Below are 13,830 nucleotides of genomic sequence, written 5' to 3'. Positions count from 1 at the left end.
ACATGTCTGCCTGATGCTGCATGTCTTAGTTTTTCTGCTGCCTGGTGTGAACTTTCCCACAGTTCCTGCTGGGCTTGCTGCACTCTGCTGCAGGCCAGACGTTTTCCTCCCGTCGAGTTTTCCTAATATGGAAGCAGCAGCGCAGGCTGGAGATGCGTCTCTGTGGAATCCTGCTGCTGTGATAATTCATCTCCAACCGAGTCGGTAGTTTGTTTTTAACACATTAATTTCATTCTGAGTGCGTTAATATTCCAGATGACATGAAATATCTGTTAAATAAATGTTTTTACCATTTTGGACACTTTGAATAAATAATAAATGTAAGTTGACAGTTCTGTCTGGAAAAATCCTAAAATAATCAGGAAAAGATGAACAACAGAAATCAGATGGGAAATGAAGAGCAGCTGACTTCCTGTCTGCGTCAGTTTGGGTTTTCAGTTCTGATCTGGTCCACATGCCAGACCTACAGGGGGCAGTGTAGCGCTAAGCTAAACCCTGTCAGCCAATCGCATTGCTTCAAAAACAATCAGCACTTCCTGTTGGCAATCAAACATGGCGCCATGAGGTTCATTTATAGGTTAAACTGCTTTAAATCATGTCAAAGCAAATCTGTAAATTTATTGGCGGTTTATTTGTCGCAGACTGAAATTTGAGGAGCTTGAATCTCCATATTTGCAAACACAAATATGAATTTTCTCAAATCTCCAGTTTGGTCTGAATTTAAAGAAAAATAATTTTAGTGAGTTTTAGTGTGGATGAAAAGCCAGAGCACCAAAATAAAAATTTTCCCAGATGTGGGCTGACTGGTATCTGACGCCATGTCAGCTTCATCATCAGGTAGTCTGAGTGAGGAGAACCTTCTGGGTCATGTGGTTCTGATCCAGTCCAGGCTCGTTGTTCCTCATCAGCATTCCTGAGCCAGCGGAGGACAAACTGGGAGTCAGGAGGATCCAGCAGGAGGGGGGGGACGGTGAACTGGGACTGTTTACAGAGAGGCGGCCAATCAGGAGCCTGGAGACGGCGCGCCGTCCAATCAGGAGCCAATAAGATGCAGAGAAAGCCAAGAGGTTCCGTCTCCACTTCGACTAATTGGATTTCTTGGAGGTTTTTTCCCACAGGGAGTCGGGACAGATTAAAAGGCTTCTGCAGGGGTCAGAGGTCGGGAGACAATGGGCCCCATTGGATTGAATCACAGCAGAGATTTGGACCGGCTTAAAGGAACAAAGACACCATTTACTGGGGAAGGTTCAGCTGGAGGGAAGACTCACCCTGTTCATCAGTTCTGGTTCTGGTCCTGGTCTTGGTCCTGGTCCTGGTCCTTGTTCTGGTGGTTCTTGTGGCTAAGCCCCGCCACCGGTCTTGGTCCTGGTCCTGGTCCTTGTTCTGGTGGTTCTTGTGGCTAAGCCCCGCCACCTGACAAATGTAGAATGAAATATCCCAAAAGTGGGCGGAGCCAAGATACACGTGGGGGCGTGGCCAAGGCTTAGGATGAGGGGAGGGTCTAAAGCAGGGTGGGACTCATTTCCCCAAACGTTTCCTCTTTCTGCAGACGCCGAGTCTCGGAGCGAACGGTTCTGCCTCAGCCGGCCCTGCTGCTCAGTTTGGGTTTTAGTTCCTGTTTGGGCTAAGAAGAGTTTTTGAATGGAATTATTAATGCTAGGTGTGCTAACGTGCTACCAGTGGCTCCTCTCCCACCCGGTGTGACGTCTCCTCTGGTTATTCTGATTTATCATCAGGGTCAGTTTAGCTGAATCAGCTCCTCAGAGGTCAGCCTGGCTTCTCAGCTTCCTGTGTCATTCTTTGTCTCCGTTTCCAGTGAACTGTTTGTGAGTCCAGCTGCAGCAGGTGAACCGGACCGGGTCAGGAGTTCAGCTGGTCCGCTCTGTTTACCTTCTTCCTGTCCAGGAGGGCGGCGCCCTGAAGCCCCGCCCCCTGCAGTCTGTCTGCAGAGCGTCAGGCTCTGCTGCTGACGAGGAAACTCGCTCTGCTATAAATACCTGAACCGCAGCTGCAGCAGACGGTTCTGTTCTGGTTCTGTTCTGGGTCCGGTCCTGCGAAGTTCTGGTTCTGGTTCTGGTCCAATATGGGAGACTTCTGGGCAGACGTGGCCTCTCAGCGCGTGGCCAGAGGACTCTCGGTACGTATCTGTGCTGCGTCTCCAGTTTCATGTTGCAGCATTTGAGGAAATGAGAGCAGAGAGGAGCAAACATCCTGCTGAGCGTAGAGACGAAACGTCTAGATCTGCCAGAACCGCTGAGCGTCCTGCGAGTCGGAGCAGAACGTCAGCTGCTGCTGCTGGACCTGCTCAGAAAGCAGAAGAACAGAGGAGCTGGAGCTGCCCTCCAGCTCTGCTCTAAACATCAGCAGGGGAGGTCTGAGGTCAGAGGTCACAGGTCAGGCTTGCAGACAACCACGGTTCCTCCAGGCTGGATCATATCTTGGATCAAACCGACCAGAACCGGTTCTGGTTCCGATGCGGTTGTTTGTTGGTTCCAGGGAGAAACTGAAGAACAGATGAGTAAAACAAAAACGTTGAACGAAGGAGGCGAATCTGAAATGAACTTAGTGATGAAGCGACGCGGCGCCGATGTTGGGGGAAGATTTTAAAAGTTTATTATGGAGAATAAAATAAAAAATGAAATGAACCCGGTTTATGCAACCAGAACCAGGAAGCTGGAGTCCAACAGACATGGAGATGGAAACAGAACCTGAGCAGAATCAGAACCTCCTGGGTCTGTGTGGCTGCTCTGACCCAGAATCTGACCCGGTACCGTTTGGTTCTGTTGGGTTTGTTTCAGTCAGATTCAGGTTTATGGTGAACCCTCAGAGGTGCGTCATGTTCTGGTTGTATGGTTCGGATCAGAACCATGTAGGAGCAGCTAATCTGCTGGATGTGGTTCTGGTTCTGATCCAGAACTGGAATCTGTTCTGCTTTTCACTGTCAGGTTGTTTCTAATTTTATTTGATCACATTTTATTCTCATCAAAGCGCCCTGGTTCTACTGGTTTTACTGGCTGATTTATTTACTTTTATTTTTATCTTTTGTTTTTTATTCATTTATTTAGTTTAAATTTAAATTTGTCAGTTTAAAAATGAAACAAACTCCAGATGTCTGATCCCAGCATTTTGATTGGCTGCCGAGTCCCTTGAGCCCGCCCCCTTCCTGTGGCTCAGCAGCGTACGGAGGGCTGTGATTGGTCCAGCTTTCAGAGCTAAAGGACTGGAGGTTATGAGGCTGCAGCTCCAGTTGGACTGCTGGATGAGCCCACAGCATGATGCTGCCTCCACCGTGTTTACACATGGATGTTGGGATGCATTCCCATTAACTCCACTCTGTTTTCCCCATTTGGTTTAGTTTGTCTCAGTGAGTCGGAGAGAAAAGGCTGAAGGCAAAAGGAGACGGCGTTGATTCTCCAGTGGAAAATGTTTCATCGTCTTTGTTTCTCTGCAGGGAAACGATGAGGAGGCTGTTCTGGACCAGGGCAAGACCAGCACCACCCTGCACACAAACTTTGAGAAAGAGGAACTGGAGAGTGAGTGATGCACACACACACACACACACACACACACACACACACCCCAGCAGCCCTTATTTGCACCCAAAACAGAAAGTAGCGAATCGTTCCGCCCGTATTTCCACTGTCTGTGTTTAAACAAAACGTTTCTGTTTGGGTTGTTACATTAAACATAAAAAACTTTTAACTCTTTTACTTTTTCTTCTGGAAACTTTGATTTAATTTACTTTAATCAGGGACCTCACTGTTTCCTGGAGCTTCATTTTCTGCTCCACTTTCACTAAAAGTCAGTTTCACAGTTTATTTTATTGTTTAAAGTCATAAAGGATCTCATTTTCTCCAAGTTTATTTCTTTCTAACTGTAATAAAAAATGCAAAACTTGTACAAACTAGGTGGAAAATTTATTAAAATGCTAACAAAAAAAGGAGAATACTTCAAAACAAGATGCAAAACTATTTATTATGTTGAAGAATGGCTGAAAATGCATCTATGTATTTTATTTCCTGTAAATGTAAATATTTATGATGGAACTGAAGTTTGTGCCTCAGTTGTTGCCAATAAATTTACTCTGATCGAAAATTACGATTAGAAAGAAAAGGCATCAAACAGAATTAAACATCAGAGTCATAAAGCAGATGGGAGTTTATTCCATAAAAAAATACAATTTCACCCAAATGCGTCGGGACTTGATCCTGTTGGACCGGATCAGAACTCTGGTTCTGCTGGGTTTCATGTTAGTATTTGTGGATATTTGTTGTTCCTGTGAACAAGTGTGTGTGTGCGTGTGTGTCTGTGTGTGTGTGTGTGCGCGTGTGTGTGCGTGTGTGTGTGCGTGTGTGTGTGTGTCTGTGCGTGTGTGTCTGTGCGTGTGTGCGTGTGTGCGTGTGTGTGCGTGTGTGCGTGTGTGTGTGTGTCTGTGCGTGTGTGTGTGTGTGTGTGTGTGTGTGTGTGTGTGTGTGTGTCTGTGTGTGTGTGTGTGTGTGTGTGTGTGTGTGTGTGTGTGTGTGCGTGTGCGCGTGTGTGTGTGTGCGTGCGTGTGTGTGCGTGTGTGTGTGTCTGTGCTTGTGTGTCTGTGTGTGTCTGTGTGTGCGTGCGTGTGTGTCTGTGCGTGTGTGTCTGTGCGTGTGTGCGTGTGTGTGTGTGTGTGTGTGTGTGTGTTCTCCTGCCAGGCCACAGAGCCGTGTACGTCGGCGTTCACGTCCCACTGGGCCGGCAGAGCCGCAGGCGGCACCGGCACCGCGGACACCGCCATCACCGCAGGCGGCGGGACCGGGATGACCACGAGGACGGCCGGGAGTCTCCGTCGTACGGTCGGTACCGATCCGATTCCTGTGTCAAGACACATCTGATGAGGATGATGAAGAGTCTGACTTCCTGCCGCAGACACGCCGTCCCAGAGGGTCCAGTTCCTCCTCGGCACCGAAGACGATGATGAGGAACACATCCCCCACGACCTGTTCACCGAACTGGATGAGCTCGCCTTCAGGGACGGAGAGGTCCAGGTGTGGAAGGAGACGGCCAGGTGAGCCGGGTTCTGAGTGGTTCTGATCCGGTAAATCGGTCCAATCAGACCGAGCAGAGCATTCAGAGAACTCTGCTGTAGATTGATGATGATGTTTGGGTGGAGCAGGAAGGAGGGCAGGGAGTCGGCGGTGAGGTGTGCGGCAGCTGGGATCTGGATCAGCTCCTGAAGCTGACCGGGTCACATGACGTTCTGGAGAGAAGAAGAATGAAAGAGGGCGGGGCTTCTGCTGGTTCTGGTTCAGACTTACAGAAACGTTACAGACTGCCGCAGCTCTAAAATCAGCAGCAAAACCAGATTTTATTAAAAAGATGCAAAGCTGGTTTAAATGACAACTTAAAATGACAAAATCAGACGCTGACGTCATTAAAACCAGATTCTGAACCTGTTACAATGAGAGGCAAAAGTCATGGAAACCGGAGTTTCTGGTTCAGACAGACGCTGAACTTGTTCAGATTACTTCCTCGTTCAGCGAGATCGAAGATGAGATGGAAATCTCATGCTTGCTTCTCATCATGACGAGCTGCTGCTCCTGGATTTATTTTCCAGCTGTGGCGGTTAAAGTCTTCTGGATTCTGGGTTTAGTCTCGCTTCAGGCCACCGGGTCACATGACCATCAGATTCACGAGGCGTTGGACGGGCGAACCAAACAGAACCTGGAGAACGGATCGGGTTCCCCTACCAGCCAGGCTGAGGAGGAGCAGACAGGAAGTTGGTGATGATGTCATGTTTGTGTCCAGGTGGCTGAAGTTCGAGGAAGACGTGGAGGACGGCGGCGAGCGCTGGAGCAAGCCGTACGTCGCCACGCTGTCGCTGCACAGCCTGTTTGAGCTTCGCTCCTGCATAATGAACGGCACCGTGCTGCTGGACATGAGGGCCGGCTGCATCGACGAGATCGCAGGTCAGACGCTAACAACATGCTAACCTGATGATAGGCTGGGGACACACCAACAACATGCTAACGGGGCGATAACGACATGCCAATGATGCGCTAAAGACATGCTAATGACATGCTAACAAGGCGCTGATGATGTGCTAACCACCCACTAAATACATAATGACATGCTTATGATGTGCTAACAACATGCTAAAAACGTGTTGACAACGTTCTGACGATGTGCTAATGACATGCTAATGACATGCTAACGCCCTGCGGCGACCCCCTCCCAGACATGGTGATCGACAGCATGCTGGCGACCGGCCAGCTGGAGGCGGAGCAGCAGGACAAGGTGAGGGAGGCTCTGCTGAAACGCCACCATCACCAGAACGAGAAGAAGCTGAGCAACCGCATCCCGCTGGTCCGCTCCTTCGCAGACATAGGCAAGAAGCATTCGGACTCGACGCTGCTGGAGCGCAACGGTGAGGCTGCGGCGCTGCTGCCATCCCTGAACGTCAGCTCAAACCTGGCAGTTCCACCTACAGAACCCAGTCGGGTTTAGAACCTCCCTCCGGTTCTGGTCCCGTTTAAGTCCAAAAATCTTCATTAAAACACCATGCACTCCACCGTCTGTATTTATCCATTAGGCCTGTTGCAATAAATCAATTAATGGGATTATAAATGAAAACATTTTCTTGATTTAGCTGGATAATAGAAGTCGCTCATCTTCTATGGTGTTTTGGCCTCAACTAAACCTTTTTTGGAAGGACAGTTTTTAACTTCATAATCCATTTAATTTGTTTGTTTAATCATTTGTTATATTTAAAAAGTTTTCCCATGTTAAATGTTCATTTGAATTTAAAGTTTTAGAGTGTGTTCTTGCATTTTAATGCTATTACCATCATATTATTTGAAAATGGTCTCAATATTATCGTTTATCGCGATAACTTCTGGGGCAGTTTATCGTCCAGCAGCATCTGTTATGGTGACAGGCCAAACCGTTTAGTTTCCTCTGGTTCTGACCCAAACCTGACGTTCTGTTTTCTCCCTGAGATCTGAGTCGCCGGGCAGAGTTTGGTTCAGTCTGCGATCTGATTGGTCGAGGTAACGGGGCGACGCAGCGCGTGTTGCATGAACATGCACTAACTGAGTGTTTAATGATCAGCAGAAGCTGCTTTCTGATTGGTTGGCACTAACCAGCGTGCTGATTGGACGGTTAACAACCAGCTGCTGACAGAGCAGAGCCGCCATGTTGGAGCTTCAGGGGTTTGGACTCGATCAGAACCTCGATCTTTACACGCAAACATTAAAATAATTTTTCTGTTTATATGAACATTGTTGGCATTAAACGGTTTTTATTTCATTTATAAATATAATTAAAAGCAAAAGTTGTCATCCTGCTCCGTCCCGCCAGGATGTCAAGATTGATTTTGGATTTTCTGCAAAGAAATCAGTTTTTTGTGGCGCTGCTTTAGAAATATTAGTTACAAGTTTTTGTGATTATAAGGTTCAGGCTAAAAAAAATGTCTTTCTTTCATCTCAAGAATAAAGTTATGTGAGAAGTCGTAATATGAGAATAACTAATATTACAGCAATATCACCATAATGAAGCTACTAGAATATGAGAATAACGCCGTTTATGAGAGCAATTGTAATAAGAGAATAGTCATAAAGTACAAGAAAGTTGGGATAATTTTGGGATAAAGTCGTAATTCCTGATTATGCCGACGTGTATTAATGCGTGGCTCTGTGGATTTGCTGTTAATCTGGCCCGGCCTGCAGCTGGTTCCAGTTAATCTCTGATAATCCAATCAGACCCAGGATGGAAAATAATCTATTGCACTGAATCCAGATTAATTCTGAGGTGGGAACATTTCCGTTCTGACCGACGTTCAAACCCGCTGCTTTTATCCCAGTGATGGGAAGTGAGGCGGTTTCCATGGAAACCCAGAGCCTCCTGCTGGTTTCCATGTTAGCATGACTCTGTTGACGTCGGCGTCTCTTCCTGTCCCTCCTCTCTCCAGGGGAGGGGGTGTCCTCCTCTCGCCTCTCCCTCCTCCGCCGCTCCTCCCCCCTCCCCACAGGCGCCCTTCCTGTTTGGTCGCCTCCTCTCTGGCCCCGCCTCCTTGCCTCCCAACACGTCCGCACTGTGCCTCCAGGAGCGCCACCTGTCGGAGCCCTGCCCTCCCGGACTGGCCCCGCCCCTTCTGGACCCCACCCCCTCAGGAGGAGCGCCGCACCGCCGCTCGGCGTCAGAGACGCTGGCAGGCGGATCCAGGTGGTGGTTTTCCCTCCGGAGGAGGAGCAGCACCTTCACATGGATGATGGCGCTCCTGAGAGCCAAACAGGCAATAAGAGGCATGAAGCTGCTGCTCCTAACACCAGGCCTGGGGTCAGAGGTCATCTGGGGACCAATGAACCTCCTTCACTGGTTGGGATCAGCTGAGGCCTGGACTATAAATCAATAACTGACACATGATCAGCATGAACCGATAATACATCTGATAGAACATTTATACAATATTCACTGAACTCCAGAACCGCACGGGATTCTGGGAGATGTAGGCAGGGCTCTTCTACTGTCAGACCCGCCAAATTAAACCTCAGAGCTGCAGCTGTCACAGAACCTGGTCCATTAATGAGTCGTTCAGTACCGACCAGAACCGGTCAGTTAACCAGTTGGAGCGCTGACTCGTCATCACTGAGGTCGCTCTGAAACAAACAGGAAGTAGTCAGAGCGTGACGGCCAGCAGAGTCAGCGGCTTCCTGGACCGGTTCCCCTTACTCAGCACAAACCTCGTTGGACCGATCCGGTTCAGTTCGGTCCAGTTCCTCTGCTCTGATTTAAAGTTCAGGAGTCGGGTAGAGCGAGCGTTCCAGCGCCCTGACAGGGTGTCCACTGAGCTGTAACTGGACTCTGGTGTGTGTGTGTGTGTGTGTGAGTGTGTGTGTTTGACTGCCTGCCCTGTGAGCTTCATGTTCAGATCGGCTGTCAGGTAAAGTATCAGAGCAGTAGAGTTGAAATCATCCAGGGATAATTTAATGTTACGAGAATGAAGTTAAAAAGTTTTAACTAGTGTGTAAGGTGAACGTCCTCCCTTAAAGTTCCCCTGACCAGGTCAAAGGTCATTCTTTGAGAGATAAACCCTCAGATGAGGTTCATCTCAAACTGGTTCTGGTGAAAAGATGAAATGATGATAAATCATAGATTTAATGAATAAATACTGAAGTGTCTCCAGCGTGGACTGAAAGAGAATCTGGTTCTGGTTCTGGTTCCGGCCCGGTGAATCTGACTTTGGGTGTCTGCAGGGCTGCTGGCGTCACCACAGTCGGCTCCAGGAAACCTGGACAACAAGATCAGCGAGAGCCGGATCGGCGCCGGCAGCCGAGAGAACAGCACCGTGGACTTCAGCAAGGTGAGCAGCACAGGCCCGGTTCTGGAGGCCCGGTTCTGTAGTCAGTGGGAATCTTTGGTTCAATTCAGAATGTTTTTAGTAAAAAAATTATTCATATTTTGTTGGTAAAACCCAAATGAATCCTTCATTTTCGTAGCTTCCTCCGTTTTGTTTTTTTCTGCTCGTCCCGTCTCCATGGCGACGGCGGAACATTCCCGTCTCCATGGCGACGGCGGAACATTCCCGTCTCCATGGCGACGGCGGAACATTCCGTACTGTTACAAAATGGAGGCCGACTGACGGCTGATTGGGTTTTTATTTTTTTTTAATGCATTTTAGGACATTTTGTACTAATTCTGAAGTAGAATCATAATTCTGTTAGTTTTATTTTTAGAACAGCTCCGATGTTAGCTTTGTTTATTTTTTGATTGTTATTTTGTAGACTCTATTTGACCAATAGTCCTGCATTTGTCGCCATGGTTACGTTCGATTCTTGATGTCATTGCAAACATTTTAAAATAAGAAAGAAAAAGTTGCTGAGTCACTGTTTCCAATGGCGATTCCTGCTTCTTCTGGAATCAGAACCAGAAACCCAAATGGAACCGAGTCCTCAAGCTCCATCATCAGAACCTTCCGGGTCCAGAGAGGGACAGATTAACACTGCCTTCAGGTCTGGGTTCTCCAGAACCAATCAGAGCTGAAATCTGACAGGAGGGAAGAAGAGTGGGCGTGTCTCTCTGCTCTCTGGGCTCTCATTGGACAGGAAACGGGAAGTCCTCCAGTGGTGGGAGACAGAAAAACCTACGATTCGATGGAGAGACTGGTTAAATCCAAAAGGTTCTGGTTATTCCACCGGGTCAGAACCATCAGCTGAAAAAATCCTCAGTTAAACTGGAATGGTGGAAAAACTGGAGATGGAATCCGGACGATATCTGGGTCGGACAAAGTCCAACTTCCTGTATTTAAACTCTGAACAGTGGATCTGGGGGCGGGACCTTCCAGGGACGGTCCAGTCAATGTGTTGGAGGGTGATGGCTCGTCTCTCTGCAGGACTGTAACTGTGTGTGTTTGCTGCCGGCGGCCGACAGGAAGCCCGCAGTAAGTCACCTGTCACCCAATCAGTGGCCTGTGTCGTGGTTGGTGCTCTGTGATTGGTCGATGCTCGCTGTCGTTTCAGTGATTGTTGTCGGCTGTGATTTTGATGTCACCAATCAAATGTTGTGTTTTTACCTCAGGTTTTGGGACGTATCGGACCCAACAGCACTCCACCTGAAGCCGTATCAGTCTGCCTCTGAAAGTAGTCCTGACATGTTCCTCCTGTTTCAGATGTTTTTCTGAAATTAGTCAGAATGATTTCAGTGGTCCAGCTGAGTTCCTCGGTTTGTTTGGACCTGAGCTGATTCTGAAGGGGCTCATGGTTCTGACTGGAACAGGAGTAACGTGGCAGCAGTATCAGGATCCGGTCCAGGAGTCTGAGTTCTGGTTCTGGTTCTGTTCCAGGTGGACATGAACTTTATGAAGAAGATCCCGCCTGGCGCCGAAGCCTCCAACGTCCTGGTGGGAGAGGTGGACTTCCTGGAGCGGCCCATCATCGCCTTCGTCCGCCTGGCGCCGGCCGTGCTGCTGACGGGCCTCACTGAGGTTCCGGTACCGACCAGGTGAGATCAGAACCTGCTGGCTTGGTTCCCATGGCAACTCTGGTCCATTTCAAGCCCACAGAGTGAAACCAGAAGCTGCTTATGAACCACAACCCATGAGGAGTTCTGAAGCGTCTCTCTGGTTCTGCTTCAGGTTTCTGTTCCTGCTGCTCGGTCCGTTCGGGAAAGGCCTGCAGTACCACGAGATCGGACGCTCCATCGCCACGCTGATGACCGACGAGGTGAGCCGAGTGACGCAGGAGGTTCTGGTCTGGTTCTGGTGCGACCCAAACAGAGGAACCCTCTCTAACCTCCCCGGTTCTGCCGCAGGTCTTCCATGATGTGGCGTACAAGGCCAAGGACCGGAACGACCTGCTGTCCGGCATCGACGAGTTCCTGGACCAGGTCACGGTTCTGCCGCCGGGCGAGTGGGACCCCAGCATCCGGATCGAGCCTCCGAAAAACGTCCCGTCTCAGGTGAGAACCCGCCTACCGAGGCCCAGGAGGGCCAGCAGTACGCAGAAACTCGTCCTGTAAAGTTATGATAAACTAGCTAGCAGAACTTCTGTTTTAGTATTATGTGAAATTTTACTATAACAAATTTAAGAAACCATAAACTTGCTAACATAACTTCCATTTTAGCATAAATTACATTTTTGTAGCATAATTCTATTTTATGCTAAAACGGACGCTAAGCTAGAAAGGTTATAACTTCTGATTTAGCATATTTCTGTCTAAGAGCAGCAACGTCCGTGTTTTTAGCGTCCCATCTGTGTCTGCAGGAGAAGAGGAAGATGGCGGCGCAGCCTAATGGCTCCGCCCACTGCTCAGAGTCTGTGAAGGAGACGGAGGATCACACGGGCCCAGAGCTGCAGCGGACGGGCAGGTGTGTGTGTGTGTGTGTGTGTGTGTGTGTGTGTTGCTCAGGTGACCTGATCTAACTCAACAGGATCTTCGGAGGCCTGGTGAACGACGTTCGGAGGAAAGCGCCGTTCTACTGGAGTGACATCAAAGACGCGCTGAGTCTGCAGTGCCTGGCGTCTGTCCTCTTCCTGTACTGCGCCTGCATGTCGCCCGTCGTCACCTTCGGCGGCCTGCTGGGGGAGACCACCCACGGCAGAATAGTAAGGTTCCCAGACCTCTGACCCCCACAGCAAACCCACAGTCAATGCTACAACATATGTAAACGTCAGAATGTTTTATATTCACTAATCCATTATTTTTACATCCATTTAGCATAAATGCTAACCTTCTGGTTTTAGATGACCATGAGTTCTGTGGTAGAAAAGTTTATTATTAGATAAAATATTGTGGCTTTCTGAGGCTCCCACAGCGCCCTCTGGTGGCGCCCACTTTGAAAAACACTGAGCTAAGAGATGGGCAGCAGGAAACATCCAGATATAAATAATAGTAGTAATAATAATAAAGTATAAAAATAATTTAATGTGAAAAAATAAGTTATAAAATGTTTGACCATAATTAGGGACCATTAGAGATCTCTGTGGGACTTGTTGATGTTTTTCCCGCGGCGTGCTCTGCAGTAACGTCTCCTCGGTTCTGCAGGGCACCATGGAGTCTCTGTTCGGGGCGTCCATGACGGGCGTGGCCTACTCCCTGTTCGCCGGCCAGCCGCTCACCATCCTGGGCAGCACCGGCCCGGTTCTGGTGTTCGAGAAGATTCTCTTCCATTTCTGCGAGTGAGTCTGAACCACAGCTGTTTCTGAGCTGAACGGCAGCGCCCCCTGTTGGCCGCTTCGTGTCTCAGCCTTCAGGCTGTTAAATAAGAGCTAAACGGGTCACAGATTATCGGAACTTTTAGGATTTAATTCCTCTGTTGTTGATTTTCTGGAGCGTTTAGACTTTTAATCCTTTTGTTTGAGGATTAAATCTGTTTCATAACTCTTACATAAACACCTGGTTTGTTGGCTGCTCTGGTTCTGAACCCAAAAGAACCAAGATGGCTTCCTGGTGAGGTGTGACGTCTCTTTGTCTGTCCCCAGGAATCACGATCTGTCCTACCTGTCCCTGCGGACGAGCATCGGGCTGTGGACGGCCTTCCTGTGCGTCCTGCTGGTGGCCACGGACGCCAGCTCTCTGGTCTGCTACATCACCCGCTTCACTGAGGAAGCCTTCGCCGCCCTCATCTGCATCATCTTCATCTACGAGGCTCTGGCCAAGCTGGTCGACATGAGGAAGAAGTTCCCCGTCAACCTGCACAACCAGCTCAACAACCTCACCTTCTACACGTGAGGGGCGGGCCTTCACTTTTTTAATCCATTTGTTTCCTTTCATTGTTTTATTTTATTTTTAAATAAATTTAAAATAAAATTAATGAATTTTTTCCCCTTAATTTCTTATATTTTTATCTATTTTTCTAGTGATATTAGTATTTACTTCATTTTTTTTCTCTCTTTTTTCTCATTTAATTTCTTAAATGAAAATAAAATGTAAAAAGAATTGTTAAAAATATTTCTTTAATTTTTAAAAAGTTTTTATAGATTTTATTTTTCTTAATTAAATTTTTTTCTTTTCTGTTTTCTTTACATAAATATTTTTAATGTACTTATTTAAGCAATTTATGTCGTCTGTCCGATGGAGCGGGTCCGGTGGTTCTGATCTGGTCTGCATCTCTTTCAGATGTCGATGTTCTGCTCCCTCCAACGCCTCGGCGGACGTCCAGCAGATCTGGAGCAGCAGGAACCTGACAGCAGGAAGCATCGAGTGGGAGCAGCTGAACGTGACGGTACGGCTCTCTGGTCCCCAACCAGCGGCCCCCAGAGGCGACTGCGTCCCGGTGGCGACTGCGTCCCGGTGGCGACTGCGTCCCGGTGGCGACTGCGTCCCGGTGGCGACTGCGTCCCGGTGGCGACTGCGTCCCGGTGG

At 48.4% G+C, this 13,830-nt stretch overlaps 1 protein-coding gene across 2 annotated transcripts in view; it reads left to right on the top strand.

Annotated features, from left to right (window-relative positions):
• Nucleotides 1-1,458: 1,458 nt before the first annotated feature.
• Nucleotides 1,459-13,830, top strand: part of LOC103130422 (sodium bicarbonate cotransporter 3-like) — a 15,811-nt gene continuing 3,439 nt past the window's right edge. Inside the window, exons 1-16 of one of the 2 annotated variants that reach the window (XM_016665919.1) lie at nt 1,459-2,137; nt 3,452-3,533; nt 4,686-4,826; nt 4,900-5,038; nt 5,779-5,939; nt 6,209-6,397; nt 9,225-9,331; nt 10,361-10,408; nt 10,811-10,968; nt 11,102-11,189; nt 11,278-11,424; nt 11,730-11,833; nt 11,897-12,071; nt 12,511-12,644; nt 12,948-13,193; nt 13,585-13,690. In XM_016665919.1, coding sequence (XP_016521405.1) covers nt 2,084-2,137; nt 3,452-3,533; nt 4,686-4,826; nt 4,900-5,038; nt 5,779-5,939; nt 6,209-6,397; nt 9,225-9,331; nt 10,361-10,408; nt 10,811-10,968; nt 11,102-11,189; nt 11,278-11,424; nt 11,730-11,833; nt 11,897-12,071; nt 12,511-12,644; nt 12,948-13,193; nt 13,585-13,690 — 2,079 coding nt within the window. In that variant the 5' untranslated portion in view covers nt 1,459-2,083. The remainder of the gene's footprint in view (nt 2,138-3,451; nt 3,534-4,685; nt 4,827-4,899; nt 5,039-5,778; nt 5,940-6,208; nt 6,398-9,224; nt 9,332-10,360; nt 10,409-10,810; nt 10,969-11,101; nt 11,190-11,277; nt 11,425-11,729; nt 11,834-11,896; nt 12,072-12,510; nt 12,645-12,947; nt 13,194-13,584; nt 13,691-13,830) is intronic. The other variant, XM_007541812.2, reaches the window with a different exon arrangement.

The sequence above is a fragment of the Poecilia formosa genome, unplaced genomic scaffold, assembly GCF_000485575.1.
Source record: "Poecilia formosa unplaced genomic scaffold, Poecilia_formosa-5.1.2 Scaffold634, whole genome shotgun sequence".
Taxonomy (NCBI): Eukaryota; Metazoa; Chordata; class Actinopteri; order Cyprinodontiformes; family Poeciliidae; genus Poecilia; species Poecilia formosa.
This window is presented reverse-complemented; position numbering and strand designations above follow the sequence as displayed.